The sequence below is a fragment of the Podarcis pityusensis genome, assembly GCF_964106645.2.
Source record: "Podarcis pityusensis genome assembly, chromosome: 15".
Taxonomy (NCBI): domain Eukaryota; kingdom Metazoa; phylum Chordata; class Lepidosauria; order Squamata; family Lacertidae; genus Podarcis; species Podarcis pityusensis.
In genome coordinates this window covers 32,184,327-32,209,758 of record NC_138040.1, presented here as the reverse complement: position 1 = coordinate 32,209,758, position 25,432 = coordinate 32,184,327, and the positions used below count along the sequence as shown (strand labels likewise).

Here is a 25,432-nt window from a genome sequence, read left to right as displayed (position 1 = left end):
TGCCTCTCTGAGGCATAGTGTGTGGGTTTTGATCAGAAATTGTTGTTTGCGTATTCATTGTTTTGGAAAAATCATTGATATATTCCAGTGCTCTCACACTCTTATTTTTCCGGGATGATGTGGACAGACAGCAAAAGTAGATCCCTATGGTTGTGGAAAGACTTTTATATTTCAGTGCTGAAAGGATACACACCCATCATTCGCTTTTCAGTTGCCTTTCTATTTTTGAAACATGTTATCTTATCATCAGTGTTATTTGGATATTTGTTTGGACAAATGAACTGCTTATATTAATACGTATGTTTCACTTAGGATAGATGGGTTGTTCTTATTGCTAATGTAAGCTGATTTTGCTCCTTTCTTTGTTTTCTTCCTGCTATATTTGCAACAAGGAAAAGTGCTCTAAATATATGGAACATGAAGAGCAATTTGCCTGAGAAAATGGTTCTTCCCAGAGGTCTAATATTGGAAATTTTTGTTTAGGAAAATAGCTTGGAGACTGACTAAAAGTATAAAGGCATTGTGGCATTAACTCAGATTCCATAAGGTCCCCTCTATAGTAGCTGTTTCCCTGTAACCCTCAGACTTCCTTTTTATTACACATTACTTCCTTTTTATTACACATTCATGATGATTTGTGCTCACGGTGCTAGTGGGGTGGTCATACGCAATCCCACTTTTAATGCTGTTTCCACATGCAAAAGTTCTGGGGTGGTCACACCGCTTCATTTTGAAGCCTTGCATACAGGTATCCTGTAACTGAAATCACAAATGTCGTGTTTTATTTTTGTCCTGCTTTTGTTGCACTATAGCTCCTCTGGACACCAGTAATGTGGTAGCATCAGGGAAGCCTCTCAGAACAAACAACTAATGAAACAAAATGGGCATTTGATAAAAAGAGACTGTGGGCAATGACACTCAAGGAGCAGACTACAATTTGCTGAAGAAAAGTTAAGTTCATTGGCAAGAAATTCCCGCAAAGTTTGGTACAGCTGTCGGTGCCTTTGCTCCATGAGAGGACACAATGAAAGATTAATCAGGGGAATCGTTGTTTGGGGTCAAAGTCTTCACGTGGACCTGAGGGGGGAAAGGAGAGCTGGTCATGAAGGGCTGTACCCAACACTAGTCCTATTCAGATAATAGAAGCATCGAAATTCATGCACATGACCAACTGAGGTTCAGTGAGTCAACTGAGAGTAGAAATTAATTGGATATAAGCTAAAGAAATCTGAAGGAAGGTTGCACACTATTCTTAAGGTGGGACATAGGCTATTCCTATTCCTGAGCTCCAGTAGCCATTAGGGGGTGGTTTTTTTATGGAGTTGGAATCAGGTCCCATCAGTCTTCATCAGTTAGCCCTTGCCCACAACACCATACCATACAATGTAAAACAGCAACCACTAATCACTGGAAATGTTCTATATCTCCACATCCTAATTGACAACACAATGGCAACAAATTTAACACAAGGTTTTTTGCTCAAGTACCTTGATGTTACTAAGTAAAAAGAAAAAAAAAATGTCATTAGTTTTGTGTGTTGTTGTTTACTAGCCTGCCATTTTTCAACATTCTTTTGAGGCACTTCTCCATACTTTAGCCCTCGTCAGACAGTAAAATAATAATAATAATATTTTTTATTATTTATACCCCACCCATCTGGCTGGGTTTCCCCAGCCACTCTGGGCGGCTCCTAGCAGAATAATGAAAACACAATAAAACGTCAAATATTAAAAACTTTCCTGAAGTAGCAGAACAAAACCCTGTTGGAGTTGAGGGTCGTGCTTCCAACCCTGATCTTGCTGCATTGTTCATTTGAAGACACTTAAAAGTCTCCCTAGAGGGACGCGGGTGGCACTGTGGATTAAACCATAGAGCCTAGGACTTGCCGATCAGAAGGTTGGCGGTTCGAATCCCCTCAACGGGGTGAGCTCCCATTGCTCGGTCCCTGCTCCTGCCAACCTAGCAGTTCGAAAACACGTCAAAGTGCAAGTAGATAAATAGGTACCGCTCCGGCGGGAAGGTAAACACCATTTCCGTGTGCTGCTCTGGTTCACCAGAAGCAGCTTAGTCATGCTGGCCACATGAAAGCACATCAAGTGCAAGTAGATAAATAGGTACAGCTCCGGCGGGAAGGTAAACGGTGTTTCTGTGCGCTGCTCTGACTCACCAGAAGTGGCTTAGTCATGCTGGCCACATGACCCGGAAGATGTACGCCAGCTCCCTCGGCCAATAAAGCGAGATGAGCGCCGCAACCCCAGAGTCGGTCACGACTGGACCTAATGGTCAGAGGTCCCTTTACTTTTACAAGTCTCCCTGCACTCTAGGGCTGTGTGCACACTATACATTCAAAACACAATATTTCCCTCAAATAGTTCTCAACATTGCTGTTTACCCCTCAGAGTTACTATTCCCGACAACCCTTACTACCATGCCCAGAATTATCTGGGGGAAAGAATGTAGCGTAGGTGCTGTCGATTGTGAGGGGTTTTTTGTCTTACCGTAACTTTGGCACTGACGGATGCAATCTATCCGTTGTGTAAAGTTGTTCTCATTGCCCATACAGCCACCATAGATAAACAGCTCACACCTATTGGTCTTGGTATTATAGAAGTAGCGACGAATGTACGCTCTACAGGGTCCGCTGACTACAGGGAGCTTACATCTCTTGGGCATATATACTGGAGGGGGGAGAAACAAAGGCAAAAGGCTCATATATATAATCACACCGTTTGAAAAAGAGAACACTATGGCAAAAGCAAATTATTATTATTATAAAATATGTTAGCCATAACCTTAAGGAACATTGCAAAAGGGTTGTAATTGAAGGAAGTGGAAGCTTGCTGTTCAATATCTATATCTAACTTTTAAATATACAAAGTATTTCAATCATTTCCAACTAAATAAGGGTCATTTCCAACTAACCTCTATTCTAGAATAGACCCATTACATTGAAAGTAATAGCACTATCAGCCATGTCTATTACTTTCAGTGGGTGTTCTCTGAGTAGAACCCTAAGTTTATATCTGGACACCTGCTGTAGCTATACTACTGAATAATGATTAGAACTTGCCTCACTGAAAGGATCTCTTGGTTTCAATGCAACGTGGTCGGCGTACAGTGCTATTCTGCTCAATCTTTCTCCAGTTCCCTGTGCCCAGTGGTCTCTGGTGCCCATTGGGACTTGTGGGGGGGGAGAGACATGGACCCCAACAGTATCACAGAATTGTAGAGTTGGAAGGGACTACGAGGGTCTCATCCAGTTCAACTCCCTGCAATGAAGGAATCTTTTGCCGAACATGGGGTTCAAACCCACGCCCCTGAGATTAAGGGTCTCACGCTCTGTCGACTGAGCTACCTCAGCAGTCAGCAGGTGGAGCCAGAGGCAAGGACAGCCAGTCCCATCTTCTGGAATGGTTGTAAGTATCACAATAGGCAACAAAGGTCCGTATAGTTAAAGCTATGGTTTTCCCAGTAGTGATGTATGGAAATGAGAGCTGGACCATAAAGAAGGCTGATCGCCAAAGAATTGATGCTTTTGAATTATTGAGAGTCCCATGGACTGCAAGAAGATCAAACCTATCCATTCTTAAGGAAATCAGCCCTGAGTGCTCACTGGAAGGACAGATCCTGAAGCTGAGGCTTCAATACTTTGGCCACCTCATGGGAAGAGAAGACTCTCTGGAAAAGACCCTGATATTGGGAAAGATGGAGGGCACAAGGAGAAGGGGATGACAGAGGACGAGATGGTTGGATAGTGTTCTCGAAGCTACCAGGATGAGTTTGACTAAACTGCGGGAGGCAGTGGAAGACAGGAGTGCCTGGCATGCTCTGGTCCATGGGGTCACAAAGAGTCAGACACGACTAAAGAACTAAACAACAACAACAAATCACAATAGGCAGCTGTTGGCTGGCTGATGGCAGACTGCTGTCGGCAGAGAAGCCCCATGGACCAGTGTGTCCCCTGCCTTTGCGGCTGCAGTGGACATTTTAGTACAAGGATGAGGAAGCTGTGATGCTCCAGATGCCAGATGACAACAGTATAATGGGAGTTGTAGTCCAACAGCATCTGGAAAGCCGCAGCTTCTCCAGACTTGATGAAACAATTGCTAGAATCTCAATACTGAAGATAAATAGAGTTCAAGGGCTTTCCTTCTTTTTCCTTGAAACCTGTGTGTTTCTTCCTCTCCAGAACAATAAGATTAATCCCCTCTGAGGGTTTTTTAAAAAGCGAACACACAGTCAACTAGCTATTGCCACCCCCATTCTCATGGCAGATTTCCTTTCCTATAGCAAGGCGACTCAGTTGGGGCCACATTCACACCATGCCTTTCTTTTTTACTTTTATTTTTATTATTATTTAAATAATAAATTTTATTAGTATTTTCCACACAACAACAACACGAAAAATATCAAAAAATAACAATACACAAAACACAAAAACCAGCATACAAAAAAAAATCCATATCTTACAAGTTAATAATATAAACACTAAAAAGAAAAACAAACATTGACTTCCACCAATCCCACAGCACCTCTTTTACCTCTCATTGTATCACCCTGTTTTCCTTATCATCTCTATCCTAGCATCTAGATATAAATCCCTCTTTCTTATCCTTTCACTTCGCAAGGTTATTCCAGATTTCTGTCCTCGAACCTTGGCTTTTAAGGTATTCATTTAGGCACTCCCATTCCTTTTTCACTTCACTTTTTGGTTTTTGTCTTCTTATATATTTCAGAATATTTAGAATTAGCCAAATTGACACACCATGCCTTTCAGGTGTTATGATAGAGTCATGACTCCCCCCCCCCCCCCGAATCCTAGAAACTAGTTTGTTCAGGGTGCAGAGAGTTGTCAGGACACCCTACCCGCCTCAGAAAGCTACAGGTTCCAAGGTTCCCTGTGAAGAAGGATTGGTTGTTAAATCTCTGCGAAGGGAGGAGGGTTCTCTTAACAACACTCAGCAGCCTTAACAAATCACAGTTCCCAGAATTCTTTGGGGGAAGCCACAACACTTTAAAGTGGTATCATAGTGCTTTTTAAAATGCATGGCGTAGGTGTGGCCTAGGAAAGAACAGACAATTGCATCGCTGGAGTTCAAACAGCACTTGTCCATGACTAATGGTTAGAATAAAGTGTAGGACATTTAGGGCTGCCTGGGAAAGCCCACAAATTTATTTGCGCTTACCAACATCTGCACACTCTCGAATACATTGTCTAATATCCAGAAAGTTGTTTTTGTTGCCTCCAAAGCCATAATAAAGGAACATTGTACACTTCTTCTTTTTGAAATCATAGAAATATCTCAGTGTGGTTTTTCTGCCCCGTACTCCCTTGTTTAGCGGGAGTTTGCATTTTTCAGGCAGCAATTCTGAAAAAAGAAGAGAGAAGAAGGCAAGGCTCATATCTGAAATTTCACCTTTTGAAACATAGAAGATAACAGTATTGGAAGATGTCTTGTTTGTGATTCCAAACCCTGAGATAATCTCTTCCAAGTGAGAAATGAGGGACTTCTGGAAAGGGATCAAGTGCTGGCCGTGAGAGATGGGCAAAATCTTTCTAAACTGGTGTCTGAGTTTGCTTTCCCTCTTCCCTCTCCATCCCCTTTTGCCTTTTGTGCCTTTTTTTTTAGATTGTCATCATGTGAGCAGGGAATATCTTGGTTTTTTTATTGATCTGAATGAAAGCCAATCTGGGTTAAAATGCTTTTAATAAATAAAATCACACAGACCAAAAAAGGTTCCAGTTCTGAGCAGGCTGCCCTCATGGTTCTGCTACAGCCATCTTTCTTTTTATTTATTGCTTAAATGTCTGGTCCTACCTTTCCACAATATCTCCAATACCATTGTAGCATATGGCGATTAGATATATGGGGGAAAGTAGAGTTGCAAAAGAAGAATCCTGATTTTTTCCCCCCTTGCTCCTTCTTCAGTAAGTGCCCCCATTTTTCCACATTGTACAGAACAGAGAAAATAATGGAAGAAATGAGTAATTTAATAGCCCTTTCCTCCAGGAATGAAAGCGGATTAAATGATGAGCAATTCATCACACATCTTCCAGGGGGACTGACCACTGTGCCGCTCAAATAGTCTGAAACTGCAAAAAGAAAGGCACCTCTGGGGTGCTATTCTACCCAAGGGCATCATACTGGTGACCCCTGCAGCTCAGCATGTTAAAAATAAAGTGCAGGCTCTTGGTTGTCCAGATGAGACCCAAAAGGTAGCATTTTCCCTTACCAAACCTTTCACATTCCCAAATGCAATCCCTCGGATTCCTGAAGTTATTAGCATTGCCTCCACAGCCACCGTAAACGAATTCTTCACACTTCCTGGTGTGGAGATCAAAGTAAAATCTTGGAAAGCTTGCTTTGCATTTTCCTGTTTCTGTAGGGAGTTTGCATTTTAAAGGATATCTTCCTACAAGGGGAGAGAGAGAGAGAGAGAAACTTCCTTATCACACCCTGAGGAAGCAGTTTATTGTGGACGCACTTGCTAATACATGCAAGTCTTACGCAGTTTCTATACAGTTTTGTCCTCATTAAAATGCCATCACACATTCTTTTTCCGTTTAATCCAGATTTACCCTTTCTGTGGAAAATCCAAAAAAGTGGTTTTTTCCCCTCCCAAAAGAGAAACACTACGGAAATGATAACCCTGGATTAAATTTAGGTGAGGGATGAAGACATTGGATTTCAACACCCAGGCACTTTTACATCTGGTCACATCCACCACTAGGACGGAGCATTCATTCAGCCCTTTGGCAGAAAGACAATTCCCAACCTCTGCAGCGCAATCCCCTTGGGTTGTATCCAACGCTAGCCCTACTCAGAGTAGACCCACTGAAGGTAATGGACATGACTTAGGTTTGTTAATTTCAGTGGGTCTGCCCTTACTTTTACGTGATAAAACATATCCTTTTCTACAACATACTGGTACTTGTTCCCAAGGAAATTTGTTTAGCATCAAGGCAGCAGAAACAAACCACCATTCATTTCTGTAGTCATGATAGTGGTACCATTTGAGTGAGTTTGACATTACACACACTCAGAAACTTTCTTGTTTTCTCTTATCATACTTGGCAGACTTTTGTTTGTTGCTCAGCCTGTCAGGAATGCAGAAGCGTTTGCAAAGCATGAAAATGAGAAGGGAAATGTAAAGTATGTGTGTTGCACCTGAACATGGCTGTCCAAAGGAAGTCTCCCATACAACAACTGAGGGCTTATCCACACTCCCTCTTGTTCTGCTGCTTCCCCTGGGGTCACACGCCCACCCATGGCATTTGCTTGGGTGACCTGTGCAATCACTCACTCACTCACCCGGGCTACTTGCCTGCCCACCTGCCAGCCAGCCAGCCAGCCAGCCAGTCTCCCTCCTCTTGCACTCCCAAGCTGTTGCAATGACTTAGTCACTTTTCAGAATTCTGTCTTGAGATTGTAGTTCACATCGCCATCTATCGCCATCCACATGAACTACTGTGTAACAACACTTAACATTTTTAACATATACAAGATATAGCTCCCAGTATGTTTCCGAGCACAATTCAAAGTGTTGGTGTTGACCTTTAAAGCCCTAAACAGCCTCGGCCCAGTATACCTGAAGGAGCGTCTCCACCCCCATCGTTCTGCCCGGACGCTGAGGTCCAGCGCCGAGGGCCTTCTGGCGGTTCCCTCATTGCGAGGAGCAAAGCTACAGGGAACCAGGCAGAGGGCCTTCTCGGTAGTGGTGCCCGCCCTGTGGAATGCCCTCCCATCAGGTGTCAAAGAGATAAACAACTACCTGACATTCAGAAGACATCTTAAGGCAGCCCTGTTCAGGGAAGTTTTTAATGTATGACATATTAGTGCATTTTTGGTCTTTGTGGAAGCTGCCCAGAGTGGCTGGGGAAACCCAGCCAGATGGGCAGGATACAAATAAATTATTATTATTATTATTATTATAGTGCATTTTGTCTGCCATTGTCACTGATATACCTTTATATATATATATCTATATATATATTGTATATATATATATTATATATATTTATATATATTTTGTATATATATATTTTATATATACCTATATACCTTTTTATGCACACATTACTTTAGTATATACAGTTTGGTACACATTACTTGGCTGGAGAACTGCGCTGTATTTCAGTACAAATTCAGTAGATTTGCCTTTAAATGCAAACGAAATTGAGTTTCTACCCTGTTCCTACTGATGATGAGGCACCTATCCTGTTTTTCTGACTGATATTATTCTCAAGGGTTTTGACCAGCCACAAAGCTCAGCTCTGACCCTCTTGAATCAGCTGGGATCAGTGGTGCAGGTCAGCAGCGTTAAACTCTGGATTTAATGGTAATGCATATTATTTCACTTACTTCAAAATGTCTTAAGCCAGATCTACTGGTTTGAGGGCCCTCCCTGCTCAATCCGGAGCAGGGCCCTTGACATCTGCTCCAAAGACCTGTGCTGATGGCACAACTGGTTGGGATGGCTGGCTGAGTAGGGAAGCGCTGCTTAACTGCTCAACCTCATCCTTATTCAAGCATATAAGAATTGCTTAATTTCCTCAGAGTTTTGTGATTTTTGCTAAGCTCTAGGAGCTGCCTCTGAGCACAGTGAATCCAACAGATGGTGGAAGCTGTGTCCTTTTAACACATCCCATTGTGTCTTGGGAGAAGGCAAGCCCAGTGCTTTGGGATCCAGGTGGGAACTATCAAGTTGCAAAGAAACAATGAAAGGGGGCTTAAGAAGCAGGTAGCAATATTGAAGAAATGCAACAGGAATGAGTAAGAAGACAACCATTGAATTCTTGTATTTTTCAAGGGTTTCTCACAGGTTTTCCCTGTTATAATGAGAGAGAAAACTGTTAATATTTGATGCGAGTCCCCCATGCTATCCAAAACCACCTTACATCGTGTTCCACAGAGAAACGGAAAGCTTTGTTTGAGCAGCCAAAGCTCTTAGTTCCTTCCTAGACAAATGTTGTGGAGTCCAGTGTACTTGAAACAGTCATTTTTGCTGGATCAATCTCAATTTCAGGTCCAAGGACACATTCTGTACGGTTTCTAATGCAATTTTATATTGTTCAGGCTGTGTGATACCATTTTCTTTTGTTTGGGCTGTGGAATTCCACCCTGGGATCTTTTGCTAAAGGGCGGTATATACTGTATTTTTCGCCCCATAGGGTGCACCGGCCCATAGAGCGCACCTAGGGTTTTTTTTTGGGGGGGGGGAATAAAGAAAAAAAAATTTTTCCCCCAGGCGAAGGGCTGGGGCGAGGGAAGCCCAAGCTTCCCCCGACCCCAGCCCCCAGAACAGGCTGCTATCCGCACGCCTAGGGAGCCCAGCGGGAAGTCCCGCGGGCTCCCAAGGCTTGCAAATAGCTTCCTGAAGCCTGGAGAGTGAGAGGGGTGCGCACCGACCCCTCTCGCTCTCCAGGCTTCAGCGAAAGCCTGCATTCACCCCATAGGACGCACACACATTTCCCCTTCATTTTTGGAGGGGAAAAAGTGCGTCCTATAGGGCAAAAAATACGGTAAATTGAAATCATCATCATCATCATCATCATCATCCACACCTCTCTGAGAGGGAACTCTTACCTGATATTTGCTGAGCAGCAGCATATGAGCATATGAGAAGTTCCAGGATCAGGACAGCAATGTGACTGCCCTGCATGACTGCTGTCTGATGTGGGTGCTTGCTGCTTAGTGAAGGCACTTTATACATTTTTGCATAAGGAAATGGTAGTGGGCATTCAAGCAGCCAAGACAGTCCATCAATAAGTAGGAACATCCTGGTGCTTCTTTGAGTAGTTCAAGGTAATTTCCTGTTCTTTTATAAATACTATTCCACTTCAGGTAGGGGTATTCTGAAGCCAACTTCCTGTTCTTGTGTAAGTGCCATTCCACTTCAGCTAGGGATTTATTGGAGGCATAAAGCCTATCAGTATCATCTTGACATAGCTTGGGGGCCAAATGAGACTGTCCTTTATGCACACCACCATACTTGCCCTCCAAAAAGAGCCGCTTCTCCTCTGATAAATGCACTCCATTCCAAAGACAATACCTGTAATTATGTAGGGTTTTGCACGCTGACTGGACTTTTGTATTTTGAATGTCAGTGTACCTGGTAGCATTCCAGGAGAATTAACAGTCTGGTCACAAGTCAGAATAAGCGTCACTGATTGTCGGGAGCCAGAGTCCAGCATGGGTCAGCAATATATATACAGTGGTACCTCTGGATGTGAACAGGATCTGTTCCGGAGCCCCATTAGCATCCTGAGTAGAACACAACCTGCGTCTGCGTGTGCGCGGGTCGCAATTTGCCACTTCTGTGCATGCGCATGATGTCATTTTGAGCGTCTGCGCATGCGCAAGCAGTGAAACCCGGAAGTAACCTGTTCCGTTACTTCCGGGTCACCGCGGGACCAACCTGAAGACGCTCAACCTGAAGCGTAATTAACCCAAAGTATGACTGTGTGTGTGTGTGTATGTGTGTGTGCCAAAACAGCACAGGCCTAGTAATCACAGCAACTCTTCCAGTAGGTTTTGCCCCAATGTGGCAGTTGTGACAACTGAAGGTCCCTGTCTGTCCACCGCTGTCTAAGACCTCTCTTCTCCAGGGTTTTTTCCTCCAGTCGGTTGCAGAGTGCACAACCAATCTCTGCTCTGTGCTCTTCATTTCCCTGTGTCTTCTAAGAGACCAGGTAGGAGGGGAGCTGGTTGCAGCAGGAGGGGAAGAGTCCCCAAATTCTTCAGCAGCCTGCCTCATTGCTGCCTTTTCGACCCCCTCCTTTCTAGCCTGCTCCTCCTCTCTAGCCTCCTCTCCTGCCTCTGAGCTGGGACTGCTCTCTGCCTCAGCCTCTTCCTGCTCACTAAACCCTATTGCGTGTCAAGACCCCGAGGCCTCCCCCTTATGTTGAATAATAACACGTGGACACCATATATTAGGTTAATGGGCAAAATTTAGGCCACAACTTTATTGGTTACAGAATGTGAGCGGTATTGGCTTAGGCATTGGAATTGAACTGACTATATCCGACTCCTGCCCGCCATGCAGGAAGTCTCACAAGTAACCACCAGTACGGGCAGCCCTGGTAGTGTTTATCAACTTGGAGCTCCCCCAAGGTCACCAGAAGGTTGTGCCATGGCCCTAGCCTCCACCTGGGCTTCAGACAGGAACCATGACCCCCAGATTTCTTTAACAGAATACCCTTTAACATGGAGGGGCAGGTGATGGCCACACCTCACTTCCCCCAAACCAGGTTTTACCAATGCCTAACTGCCACTCGAGCCAAAGGCTCGCTGCCAATACCCTCACACCTGCAACCAACCTCTAATGCCCTCAATGACCTCAGCCAAGCAAAACCTATTGGCCCTTCAGCTTCCAACACCCCCTTCCCCCAGTCTTCTCCCTCTGACCACTCATCATCGTCCCACCATCAATCCCCTGGTAGCCAATGTCATGGACTGGCTGGATACAGAGGAGTGGTGGGAGGAACCAGTTGGGGAACCCCCAACCATCCTACTTCTAAGGGCTGGTTCAATTGTGAGGGCAAAGAAAAGGCGGAAAAACCACTCACTGCCAAGTTCAAAACCTATAAGGAAAAATTCTCTTTCAAACCCTTTGTGTGATTTAATTCTTCTCAAAAATATGATACAAAACCCAACTGGAAGGAAAAGAACATGGAGCGAAGTCCAAGGTTATAACCTCCTTCTCGTGTTTAATACAGTCTCCACTAGCAGTCATTCAGGTTTGGACTGCCATGTCTCCCCTCTGTCCCGGGAAGCCCATTTTCTCATGGTTTATGCCGAAACATGGTTTATGCCGAAACATCTACACTGTGGCCACAATATTTTTCTGGACCCAGACCTGAATGTCCCCCTGTTCTTATCTCTTTAGTTGAAGACAGAGGCAAAGTACCGGTATGTGTTGAGCAGTTCCACTTTCTGTCTCCCAATAGCATTTCTCCATCTTCTCCACACAGAGGACCTACTACTACTTATTTGTTCTTCCTCTTTCTTAGAACATAGCCAAAGAAACATTTATTATTATTCTTTTTAACTTCTCTTACAAGCCGGAGCTCATTCTGAGCTTTGGTCCGCCTTACCTTTTCCCTGCATCTTCTGGCTTCTCTTGTATCCTCTTACTTAATGATTTCCCCTTTCTTCCATTTCTTATACTATATATGCCCTTTAAAAATCTGTAAGCTCCTTATGTAACCACATTGGTTTCTTTAGATACCTCCTACTTTTCTTTCTTGTTGAAATTGTCTGCATTTGTGCCTTCAACATTTCACCTTTAAGAAATTCCTTCAACTCAATTGATATATGAGTTAAGGATCCCAGGAGACAGCTAATTAATTGATTGTCCAAGAAGAAATTACAAGATAGACAGACGGATATATCCTAACATGACTTCTTCAAGTTCAGTGCATGGCAAAGCCTGGAGGCTGCTGAAATGCCAGTGTATGTATACCCAACAGAACTAGGGAAAGAAAAGCATTCAGTATGGCCATCACAAAGGCTTTTTGATTTATTACCATATGCAGATTGTTAAGGTAATTGGGCAGACAAATGTGGTTGTCATATATAATGACAGAAGAGAGCAGGGAACATGTGTTATTGGCACAAGCCAACCAGTATTGATGGGCAATAGCTCAGAGTCCACAAGACCTTTTTGTAGACACAATGTCTTGGTTCAGACATCACTTTATACCATGGTCAATCTTAACCATGGTTTAAGTGTAAACTTAATGCTGGTACATGGGGCAAAGATGGTTGCTGCTTCAGTGCTCCTGCTGCCGCCATTCTGCTAAGAGAAGAACCATCAGTCCAAAGGGGCCACATGTATGCACCAATGCACATATGCATTCCCCTCCAAACAAAGAGGAATCTCAATTGCAGATCCCTGTCTTGCTTGGAGAAGCCATGTGCACATACATCCATAAACAGAATCAGTCCCTTCACACTGGTGCCAAATGCTCCAGAACATGAGGAAAGCTGTCGTACCTCTAAAGGAGTGAACATTAGGTGTCCAGAGAAAATATTGAGAAGGGTCCAGGCTGTTAACTTCTGTGGCCAGTCAGGGGGTGAGGCAAGGAGGGCAACCGGATTCAATAAGGACCACTACACTGCAGAAAATAAAAGGAAGCGATCCTGCGATGAAAGGGGTGCCCTTTCTCAGTGTAAGCGGCCCACTGTGATCTCTGAAGTTAAGAGGCACCCTGGAGCTGTGAGGATCCTACGGACCTTGAATGATAGGGATCTTTCCACCTGCACTCCTTTGAATCAACACTCTGTTCCTTGGACTTGGACATGATGATAAGGAAAGAATGGAAACCTGTTCCTCGTCAGATTCTCTCCTCCCACCTCCTCAAAGGCCTAAAGCCATCCAAGAAGCTTTGCCAACCATTCCACAATCCCTCTTTCTTTTCTCTCCCCATCTTTTTAGGAAGTCTCATAATTCAGTCTTTGTCTCGTTTTTTAAAAAACTGATTATCTGAGAAAGCTTCCGTCTCTTTTATGTTGCCCTTCCAGGCTTCTCTGCTTTCCTGAGTGATCTCCCAAGCTGCGTTCTTGCCCTATGGCAGCCTTCTCCAACATGATGGTCCCCAGCTGCTCTTCCAGGAGGCAAGCCTCTCTCCCCTCAACTGGCTGGAAGCAAAATAGCCAAGAGCTAGTCTTTGTTTCTAGTCAGGTCTTGGGGTGGAAGCTCGAGAGACACAGGGAATCTGAGGTTGCTCTCTGTGCTGACACAAGAACTATGACTTTGCGGGTGTTGGTTTACAAGCCCCCCTCCAGAGAGGCTGGCCCCTCACACTGTCCTCGGAGCTTGTTTATCGATAACCTCCTCTGGCTGACATCCTGGACAGACCAGGGAGATTTTGATAGGCGACATTTTCCCCGTGTGGCTAAATGCACACCCCCTCCCTCCTGCTTCCCTAGCAGGGAAAGGAGACAGTCAGAAACATCTAGTTACATCCTTTTATTTCTGACTTTACAGCACTACAGAAAACATGGCCGATCAATTCATTTCTTCTAGCAAGTCTGACAAACTTCCTGTACATACGCAAACGGAAGGTTTCAAATTACACTCTTCACAGAGCTCTGAGAAGCCTGTGAACTTCCGGGAACATTCTTTCCCACAGCTAGCCGCATCATGTGATGTCAACAAGCTACCGGTTTGCAGCTGCGTTGCTTTCATATACTGACAGCTGGGACTGGAAACCTAATGGGGAATGAAGATATCTGTTGGAATGTTAATGCTGTGAGCCCTTCCATGTTGTGCTTAGGTTGCATATATGCAAAAAAACCCAAATGCCCTAAAGACACCACAGTCTCCAGTCAGTGGCCTAGGAACGGGGGTGCGGTCCGACCCGGGTGTCATCACTGAGGGGGGGTGGTTTGACAAAATGAGTTTTTAAAAAATGGGCTCACAAAACTTTTTAGGAGTGACGTAGTGGCTTAGGCACCTGCAGGTTCCACGCTGCCTGAAACTGCAACGTGGGACTTGCGTCTGCCTACTGCCTCTCCCTCAGCCGCCCTACAAGTGAGGGGGAGGTGGTGGAGAGGCACCAAGCGTTGGAGAGGCTTGCCCCGCCCCCATGAGTGTGAATCCCCCCCCCCGGCTGCAGGACACGCCCCAGCACCAGGCACCTGAGCGGTTAGCTACACCGCTGTCTCCAGTGACCTTCATTCCAAAGAAATGGAACCCTGGCTAAGTGCTGGCACCCTTGAAGTCTCTTACCACTCAGAGATTGGGGTGTGTGCAATATCTGTGGGATCTGCTGCATATAGCATGACTTGCCTTGGAAAGCGATCCTCACCACTAAGTAGGACCAGTCTGGATAGTTGGCCTTGGTGAAGATTTGACGTTTTCATCCCCAAAAAGTTTTTGATTTGAGTTTCTACTGAAATGAGGCTGCATTTTAATGTTGTATTTTAATCTTGTTTTTAAGTTCTATTTTAATCATTTGCTTTTATACCTGGTGTTAGCCACCCTGAGCCCAGTCTTGGCTGGGAAGGGCGGGGTATAAATATTTTTTTAAAATTTATTTTTATTATTTGGAGCAGGTGCTATTTTTCTAGAAAAAGAGGTGCTGGAACTCACCATGAATGCCTCCCTTGTTCTTTTATAATGGCAATGGTGCCCACCTGAGAGGTGCTGGAACTGAGTTCTGGTGAGTTCCGGTGAGTTCTGGTGAATAAAAGCCCCGAGTAGAACTAGTTGTTTAAGCAAAACTCATAGTCCAGAGACTGATTGACAGTATATTTAGAACATAACACTTAATGTGCTGTCTGCTATATATTTTGGAAATTTGTTCTTCTGTCATTTTGGGGCATTTTTAAAGATACCATGACCAAATTGTGCATGCTAGTTCCTAAGATCACGGAGCAGATTTTTGACTGTTTGGATGCAAGGGGGTGCTATTTTGAACCAAGATGGTGAACTGAACCTTTCATAACTGCATTTATTTGAGTGGGGAGTAGCCTTAGGATTCCCAAGCAACACTGGCTTACAGGGTTGCAGTTCTACCATATACAGTGGTACCTCGGGTGACAAACGCTTCGGGTTACAAACACTTCAGGTTACAAACTCCACTAACCTGGAAGTAGTACCTCTGGTTGAGAACTTTGCCCCAGGATGAGGACGGAAATTGCACATTGGCGGTACAGCACCAGCAGGAGGCCCCATTAGCGACAGAGTGCCTCATATTTGCTCCTATCATCAATGTTGTATGTTGCATAATGTGCTTCCAAAAATCATAGGCATGTTGACATTTCCACCACATATATGTTAGGTGAGCATTTGCTCCAGAGCACTTCAAACATGTAAAATGTTCTTTCTCTGTGCAAGTCCAAGCAAGCACCATTGCAACAATACTACATGAATAATGTCAAGCAAAAGGTGAAGGTACTTTTGGTTGTCTGGGAAAAAACCACAAAAGTGCTTTGTTCTTACCATATTCATCACATGTCTCATAGCATTCAATGTAAGATGGGAAATTGTTCTCGTTGCCCTCACATCCATTAAACATGAATGGTGTGCATTTCTTGTCCCGTACATCATAATCATGGCATGGGATGTTAGCTTTACATGTTCCTACTTTTGGGGGCTGTTTGCATTTCGGAGGAGTGTGGAAACATATAAAATCTCTTGTTCTATAGCAGATGTAAATGGCATTTGAAAGAGCCGTTCAGTCTCTGAAGATCATCACTTCATATCCCTCCAGTGCTTCAGCCTGTGTCATTAGGAAGACCTCTGTGAACCTAGAGAAGTAAAGGCAGCATTCCCCAACTCGGTGCCCTGCAGATGTTTTTGGACTACAATTCCCATTGTCCTGAACAGTGCTTTTTTCCTACTCATACTGAAAATGCTGCCCCTCAATGAGGCCAAACTTAGATTCACAAAATGTTTAGGGGTATGCGTACCCCTGAGTCCCCCCCCCCGAAAAAAGCAGTAGTCCTGACCATGGGCCAGGCTGAGCTGGAGGGCACCAGGTATGAGTAAGTGAATATTGCATCCATGTCCAGCATTAAGAGGTAAGATGCTCATCACTGGGTTATCTACACCAATGACTTTATTAAAATCAGAAAAACTAGATGACCTGATATTGTTATTCAAATAGTTTTTGAGCCATATTAACTTTATTTTCTTCTACTTTCTCAGTGATAAACAGCTCTCCAAGAGACTAGGAAGTCTGATTCCTGCTGCCTGCTTTCTCCCATGTTGAGAGGCCTGAGAAACGAGTATACAGGCAAGCATAGTGGTACCTCGGTTTACGAACTTAATCCATTCTGGAAGTCTGTTCTTAAACTGAAACCGTTCTTAAATCAAGGTGCATTTTCCCTAATGAGGCCTCCTGCCACTGGTGCCCTTCCACTGTTCGGATTCCGTTCTTGCATACCGGGACACTACTTCCAGTTTTGCGAAGTTCGTAAACCGAATCGTTCGTAAACAGGACTGTTCTTAAACAGAGGTACCACTATAGAACAAAATGTGGAAAAACAGATCATTGGTCTGAATTTTCCAGCATCTGAGGTCCCAGAGACTTGTCACCATGATGGCACTAGCCTAGTTGGAAAATGTCGATCACTTCTCTTACATAGGCAGTTATCTTTCCACAAGGGCCAAAACTGATGCTGAAATCCAGCATCACCTGAGCTCCGCAAGTGCGGCTTTCTCCCGATTGCAGTGCAGAGTGTTTGAGGACCAGGACCTTACTATATACTTGTGAAACATGGACCACTTATAAACGCCATCTCCAACTCCTTGAAGGATTCCTTCAACGGTATCTCTGAAAATTTTTACACATCACTTGGGAAGACAGGCAAACCAATATCACTGTTCTGGAAGAAGCAAAGATCGCCAGTGTTGAAGCAATGATTCTTCAACATCAACTTCTTTGGACTGGTCATGTTGTGTGGATGCCTGATGATCATCTTCCAAAGCAACTACTCTATTCCAAACTTAAAAATGGGAAGTGTAATGCTGGTGGTCAACAAAAGAGGTTTAAAGACAGTCTCAAGGCAAATCTAAAAAAATGTAGTATAAACACTGACAACTGGGAAACACTGGCCTGCGAGCGCTCCAGTTGTAGAATAGCCTTTACCAAAGGTGTCATGGGCTTTGAAGACACTCAAACTCAGGACGCAGGGAGAAATGTGCTAAGAGGAAGGCATCCTTGGCAAATCCACACTGTGATCAACTCCTGCCCAGAAACCAATGTCCCCACTGTGGAAGGATGTGTGGATCCAGAATTGGCCTCCACAGTCACTTGAGCTCCAGCCCAAAGGAAAGAGAAGCATTGCCAGCTGTTAAGGGCTGCTCTGCCTCATCTTCTTAGCACAGCCCTGTCCTTCCTGGAGAGGGAGGAGCCCCCTCGGAGGGTTCTCCAAGCATCAAGGTGTCCCAGAAGAGGAGAAGAACATGAGGAAGGTGGTGGAGTCTTCCTTGGAGCCAGAGAGACACCCAGGAAAGGGGAGAAGGCCGATGTCATAGGGCAGCTGGAGAGATGCAAAATGGAGCCAGGCAGAAGTGTAGTGGTTGGAGGGCTGGACTAGGAGGACCTGGGAGAGCAGGGTTCGAATCCCCACTCAGCCATGAATCTCCCTGGTGGACCTTGGGCCAGCCTAGCCTGCTTTGCAGGGCTGCTGTGAAGATAATTGGTGGCAGGGAGAACCATGAAGACCACTTTGAGCTCCTGGGTGGAAAGTGGGCTAGGAATGTCCTAGTAAATGTAAATGATGAGAGGGGAGAGTGTTGGAATGAAACCACGACACGCCATGGTATAGGCGGATGCAGCTTGCAGGAACCCAGCGAGCACCCTGTGGAGTAGAAACTGCAGCGTAACCCTTTCCCCAGGTGATCAGTTTTACAGGCTCACTCCATTCGTTGGAGGGTAATATCTTATAGCGGACCAGTGGGGCTGGGAGTATCTCTGTTTGCTGAAAGTGCTTCTGGAGGCGAGTATAAGATTGATGATCCTGTATGGAAACATTCAAATGATTGAGAGTAAAGAGAACACTGGCCAACCAGCCTTCCTTTTCGGAGAGTGATGCTGGGACTCCAGCCTTCTTTTCTTGTCAAATCAAGGCAGTTTTTAAAGTGCGATTGGCACGTTCAACAATCGCTTGGCCTTGAGAATTGTAGGGGATGCCAAATAAATGGTGAATATTCCAAGTGTCACAGAACTGAGCAAAGGTTTTTGCACAGTACGCTGGGGCATTGTCAGTTTTCAAGGAATGAGGCCTGCCCATGACTGACATGGTACGAACAAGATGATTGCAAACATGCTTAACCTGCTCTCCCCTTTGAGGGGTGGCCCAAATAAAGCCAGAGAACGTATCAATGCAAACATGTATGAACTTCCAAGGTGAAAAAGGGGCGAAGTGAGTTACATCCATTTGCCACAACTGGTTGGCTGCCAGCCCACGGGGATTAACACCAGGGCTGGGGTGGCCAATCAGATTAGAGCATTGAGGGCATTGTTGGATAATTGCACGTGCCGCTTCCAACGGGATTTGGAACTGGCGGCTAAGGGCTTTTGCATTTTGATGATGAAAAGCATGACTTTCAAAAGGGGAAACAGGCAAAGCCCTAAGCAAGGAATCTGCTTTTGCATTGCCATCAGTGATAAAGCCTGGGAAGGGTTGGTGAGAGTGAATGTGCACCACAAATAGAGGGTGGGAGCGATTAGAAAGAAGCAATTGTAAGGATAGGAAAAGGCTCAATAAGTTGTCATCCAATAAAGGACTTACATAACTGCCTTGTAGACGAGTTATGACATTTGCAACATAAAGACGGTCCACTACCAAATTAAAGGGCTGTGAGGAGAAGTGGTGCAGAGCTTTGACAGCAGCTGCTAGCTCAGAACGCTGGGCAGACTTTTGTGGAAGAGTGTAGAGACTGTGCCATTCCTCATTTTGTTGCCAGGCAACCACCCCCCTGGAGGGGGATCCGTCAGTAAAGACAGTAGAGGCATCCAAAGGGACAGGAGATAATATGGAAGAGAAAGGCAGGGAAATTTGTTTGCTCATTTGCAGGCGAGGGTCGGCTGGGATATGGCAATCCACTTGGCCAACAAAATCGGCTAAAGCGCACTGCAAATCCATGCTAGTGGAGAGAGCAGTTTCCCATTGTTCTAAGGGCATGGGCACAATAATTTGGCGGCAATCAATGCCAAAGAGGCTTTTGCAGCGACGGCGTCCCTTGCTGATGAGCTGAGCAAGGAGATCCACTAAAGGAGTCACTGTGTTCTTTGGCGTATGATGTAAATACAGCCATTCAATTATATGAACTTTCGATGGGCCTAACTGAATAATGGCCGCAAAAGGTTGGACAGAATCTGTCATTATGACTACATCGGGCAAAACATTAAGAATTGCTCGATCAACCCAGTGGAGACGCATGATTTCCTTTAACTGGGCAACAGTCTTCTGTTGAGAGGAGGTCAAGGTGATTTTATCACCAGGAGATTGATGGCCTTTTAAGGCTGAAAAAAGCGGCCGTAAAACTTCAAGGGGGATTTTAAAATAGGGTCTTATCCAGTTGATATTGCCCAGCAATTGCTGCAGCTGGACATATTTCATTGTTTTTGGAACATGAAGTTCAGGGACTATAGGAATAGAATAGCTAGCTATCATTTTGTGTCCCAAATAATGGAAGGGAGAGGATTCCTGAACCTTCTCTGGGGCAATTTTTAGACCATAAAGTGACAAACAGGCTGTCATATCATGCTTCCATTGAGGGGGAAGGCGTGGCCCACTGACAAACACGTCATCCATATAACGATAAATTGAGAGGTGTGGATACTGCAAACGAAAGGGCTGAAGGGCTTGATTCACATAATATTGGCACGTGGTAGGGGAATTCAACATTCCTTGTGGTAGGACTTTCCATTGGTACCGTTCCGTGGGCTGACTGTTATTTAACACAGGAACAGTAAAAGCAAAGAATTTACGATCCTTCTCCTGTAGGGGAATGGAGAAGAAACAATCTTGCAAATCTATTATAGCCAATTGATAAGAATGTGGAATCACATTTGGATTAGGCAGACCACACTGCAAGGGCCCCATGGGTTCAAGGATCTGGTTTATTTTCCTTAAATCCTGGAGAAATCTCCATTTGCCACTCTTCTTTTTTATGACGAAGATGGGGGTATTATAGGGGCTAACTGAAGGTTCTATATGGTCTGCCGATAATTGTTCATTCACTAATTGTTTTAAAGCAAGTTGCTTTTCCCCCGTTATGGGCCATTGTTCCACCCATACAGGGCTGGTAGATTTCCAGCTGAGGGGAAGTGCAAGCTTACTCATCAAATTGAATGGTAGCTTGTAATTGTTGTAGTAAGTCTCTGCCCCACAGATTGAGGTGGATTTTCAGCACACAGGGCTGGATGTATGCAATGGTTTCAGAGCTATCAGGCAGAGAAACAGGCAGCCACTGTACGCTTTTGGAAGAGGTTTGGGGTCCACCCACACCCCAAACTGCAGAGGCAGACTCAAGGGGCCACGTGGGGTCCCAGCAACTACTGGAAATTACAGAAATGTCTGCGCCCGTGTCAATCAAGCCTACCAGCACAATACCATTGATTTTATACTTACGAAGAAGTTTCTTTTCACCAATCCTCTGGACTACAGCTAACAGCTGTGGAGGGAAAGAAGAGAGCTCGTGCAAATTACTATCCATAATAGAAGCAGTAGGATGAGAAGGGAGCACCACCAAATGCGCCCAGGACTCACCCTTATTTAACTGCATGGGCATATGGCTCCAAAGTTGGACCATTATTGTGCCCACATAGTCAGGATCCAGAACTCCTGGAATAACCTGGATTCCTTCTTTTGCCGCAGAAAATTTGGGTAAAATTAAACCTGCGACTTTAGGAGGTAGTGGGCCTGCCAATTGGGTGGGCATAAGCACAATTTCACCAGGTAAAACAGTGTCTTTGGTCTCTTGGTTGATCAATTCAATGGTAAAACCAGAGGGTGTATATTTAGAAAATTTTTCAGCAGTGGAAACTAAAGGCGGAGTGCTCTCTATTTGTCCTGGCCCGAGAGTGGGGCCACTATGGAGTTTCCCGAACTCCTGCATTGATTTGCCCAATGATAGCCTTTACCACATTTCGGGCATTTTTGGGAAGGTCTAGCCTTGTTGGCAGCACCATCCTTGTTTGCCCCCCCCCCCCCCGCCAGGGGCTCTGCATTGCTTAGCAAAATGGCCTGGGCGCTTGCAATTAAAGCAATTACCTGTAGGTTTATTATTAGCTTGGATCGCACCGGCAAGCAAAGACATCGCATGGCTCTGGCTACCGACATCCGCACAAGCTTGAATCGTATCGGCCAGGTCATATTTAGGGCGATGTATGATTGACTGCAACGCTTTCTTGCAATCGGTGTTTGCGTTTTCAAAGGCCAATTTTTTCATTAATTCATTTTGAGCTGTAGTGTTATCAATCTGCCTAGTGACTGATTCTTTCAATCTATCTATAAACTGATGGTATGGCTCCGAATGCTGTTGTTTAATATTGACAAAGGTTGCCCTGAAACAGGGACTTTCCGGAAGGCGCGTTGTACACAGGTCGCGGTGCGACTAAAATGTACAGGTGTCAGCGTCACCTGGGCTGGTATATTATCATACTGACCCGCGCCATAAAGTTGATTGGCTGTATGCTGCGGATCAGACAGGACTGATGCGCTATGTTTAAATTCACTCTCAAACACCACATACTGAGCCGGGGATAAAAGCATGCGCATCAGGTCTTTCCAGTCTTGAGGTAGCATTGTGTAACCAGTTGCTATTCCCTCTAGCATTCCCATTACATAAGAGGATTTTAGACCGGAATTAGTAATGGCTTTCCTTAATTCTCTCATTACAGAATAAGGAAGCGTCTCGTACAAAACCTGCTGTTGAGCAGTTCCTGGGTTTGTATAGGTGATAGGGAAAGCAGACGGCATGTCACCAGCCCACTCAGATTCCTCCTCTAAAGACAGGAGCCCTTTCTGCCTAGCCAGAGAGAGCGCAGCGCGCACAGCTCCTGTAGAGCAAACAGGGGCTGTGGCAGGCGAAGGAGGGATGGGGGGGGGAGGATGCAGGCTGAGACGGTTGAGACATAGGGAGGGGTTGGCCGGGTTGCGAAGGAGAAGGAGGCAAAAGCTTTGGGTAAGGTGGGGGATTGTCTGCAATGGCTAGAAGGGCAGGAGTCGAGGGAGACGCCTGGGGTCCTAATTTAGCAACGGCATCTGCACATTTCTGCCAAGTGAGCAGACAATGAATCGGAGCCCTCGGTTCTGCAAAGAGGGTCTTTCCGATCTTTTGCCAAGTTTCTACTTCCAAAGAACCAGTTTCTGGATAGGAAGGGCACTGGCAAGCAATCTCGCATAGCAATTGTTCAATTTCCTTTAAAGAAATATGAACACCCACCACCCGCTGTCTAACTAGATGAAGCAATTCTTTAGCATGCTCTTTTTGGAATTTAGTCAATTCCCCTCCCATACTCACGAAATAGTGCGCTGAGACTTTTCCAGTCGAGTGAAGTATGAGGGCTGGCTGCGTAAGGAATCTGGCAAATCACGTCGGGGTCACCAGATGTTGGAATGAAACCATGACAGACGAGTAGCAGGTGTCATGTGAGAGGCGTCTCTGGGCAAGCCCAGAGAACTCTCTTTTATTGAATATTACAAACATTGCCACAGGTGCGCTCGTTGCTGATTGGTTGATACAAACACAAAGCAACTTGTTGCTGATTGGTTAACACAAGTACAAGGCGAGGATTACATATAGGCATTAATCACCAATAGATTAAAGGCTGGGAAATGGAGCACAGAACTAGACAGGCATGAAACCTCCTAATTAAATTATAACTAATGATTGATATAGCATGACTAAAACAATTACTACTGATTGATCATAACATGAAAGAATATAATAATCGAGTTCCGTAGATGTGGTCAGCTATGCATTAAGAACAGGTCATAGTGTTTTCATGAACTTAAGATGAACTGAGCAGCCTAGGGAAATGAGGGAATGTCTTGGTATTTGGAACAGGTTGTACAGTGTGTACAGAAGCAGAGAAAAGCTTATAAGCGAGACTTCCCAGAATGCCAGAGAAAAGAAGCAGGACTTCCCATAATGCCACAGTTATGTGCAGAAAGAGAACTTCCCTTTAGGAGAGAAAAGGGGAAGGCAGGGAAAGAGTGTGGAGGAGCTGAGCTCTCTGGAGAAGACTGGCCAGGTCGATTTCCAGAGAGCCAAGGGACCACAGAACTCATACCCCCCCCACCCCCGAGACCAAGAGAAAGGAATGCTGCTTACAGTCTGCACATTTTGTTCACAAAAAAAATCCAACCGTCCTCTCTAAACTAGCTAGCTAAAATGCCCACCCAAGCCTAACTCTGACCCCAACCCCAGCCCTAACCCTACACTTACCCCTAACTACTCCTCTATGCACAAAATAAATATATACAAAATGTGCACAAATGTGCTCAAAATAAAAATGTAAAATAAAAAATATGAAAATAAAGAACAAAAAAAGTAAAATAAAAGTGTTAAAATAAAAAAGTAAAATAATAAACAAAATCAAAATAATAAAACCAAATGAATCAAATAAAAGTAATAAATCAAATAACAATCAAGATAACAATCAAATGAACACCTCTCCTTATCTTCTCCAACCACCACCAACTCCTCTCTCCTCCGCTTGCCTCACTACTAACCCACAATGGCTGCCTGCAAGTCAGTGGCTTTTAAAGGAGAAGCAAGAGATGTCACAAAGGAGGGCAGGCCCTTGTCACTGTGGCAACCCCTCCTGAGAGGTGATGCTCCACTGTCAGAACTTAGAGGTACCTACTGTTCCACCTGCAGCTGGGCTGCATCTTCTCTCGGCAGATTCATATCGGCATTTCACATCCTTCCTGCAGCCCCATTTCCAAAGGGAGACCACTCCCACATCCTTCAAGGCAGGCTAGGGGTCTCCATAATGCAGGATTGGACCATCTGCTTTGCATGCAGGTCTTCTGTCCTGGGTGGCATCTCCAGGGGGGGCTGGGAATGTGTGTCTCCCATCCAAAACCCTGGAGAGCTGGTGCCAGTCAGTGCAGGCTAGTTGAAGGAGGATATTGAGCAGCTGGAAGGTGAGCAGAGAAGGGTGACCAGGGTGTTGAAGGGTCTGGGAACCAGTCCTCATGAGGAACGGTTGAGGCAGCTGAGTATGTTTAGCCTGGAGAAGAGGCGACTGAGAGGAGAGAGGAGAGCCATCTTCCAATATCTGAGGGCTGTAAGAGGGAGCAAGCTTGTTTTCTGAGGAGAGGAGATTCGGACTAAACATTAGGAAGAACTTTCTGATGAAAGATGAAAAAATCTTTTTTAATAATTCCAGTGGCACCTTAAAGATCAACTACATGTAAGTTTTCAAGGTATGAGCTTTTGTGTATAATACACACTTCATCAGATACTCTGAAGCACAGGTTGCTTCAACCTTATAACTGTTGATGACTGTTATGGCAGTTGGTTCCACAGGGAAGGGCAAGGGATTTTTAAAGGGATAGATGACCAAAATTACCGTATTTTTCGCTCTATAGGACGCACTTTTTCCCCTCCAAAAATGAAGGGGAAATGTGTGTGCGTCCTATGGAGCGAATGCAGGCTTTCCCGGGCTTCCTGCAGCTCCGCACCACCCTCCGGATCCCGGCGCAAAGCCGCGCGGGGCTCCGGAGGGTGGCATGGAGCTGCCTGCGCCCCAGGGCTTCCTGCAGCTCCGCGCCACCCTCCCGATCCCGGCGCGAAGCCGTGCGGGGCTCCGGAGGGTGGCGTGGAGCTGCCTGCGCCCCAGGGTTTCCTGCAGCTCCGCGCCACCCTCCCGATCCCGGCGCGAAGCCGCGCGGGGCTCCGGAGGGTGGCGCGGAGCTGCCTGCGCCCCAGGGCTTCCTGCAGCTCCGCGCCACCC

The 25,432-nt window shown here is 45.3% G+C and overlaps 1 protein-coding gene across 1 annotated transcript; it reads right to left on the bottom strand.

The window, feature by feature from the left end:
• Positions 1-995: 995 nt before the first annotated feature.
• Positions 996-9,793, bottom strand: LOC308464474 (carboxypeptidase inhibitor SmCI-like). Its single transcript, XM_080983819.1, has 5 exons — positions 9,588-9,793; positions 6,235-6,414; positions 5,187-5,369; positions 2,499-2,678; positions 996-1,077 (listed from the first exon to the last, which is right to left on the bottom strand). The coding sequence occupies exons 1-5, from the start codon at positions 9,778-9,780 to the stop codon at positions 1,037-1,039; spliced, it is 777 nt and encodes a 258-aa protein (XP_080839945.1). The 5' UTR covers positions 9,781-9,793; the 3' UTR covers positions 996-1,036.
• Positions 9,794-25,432: the final 15,639 nt, after the last annotated feature.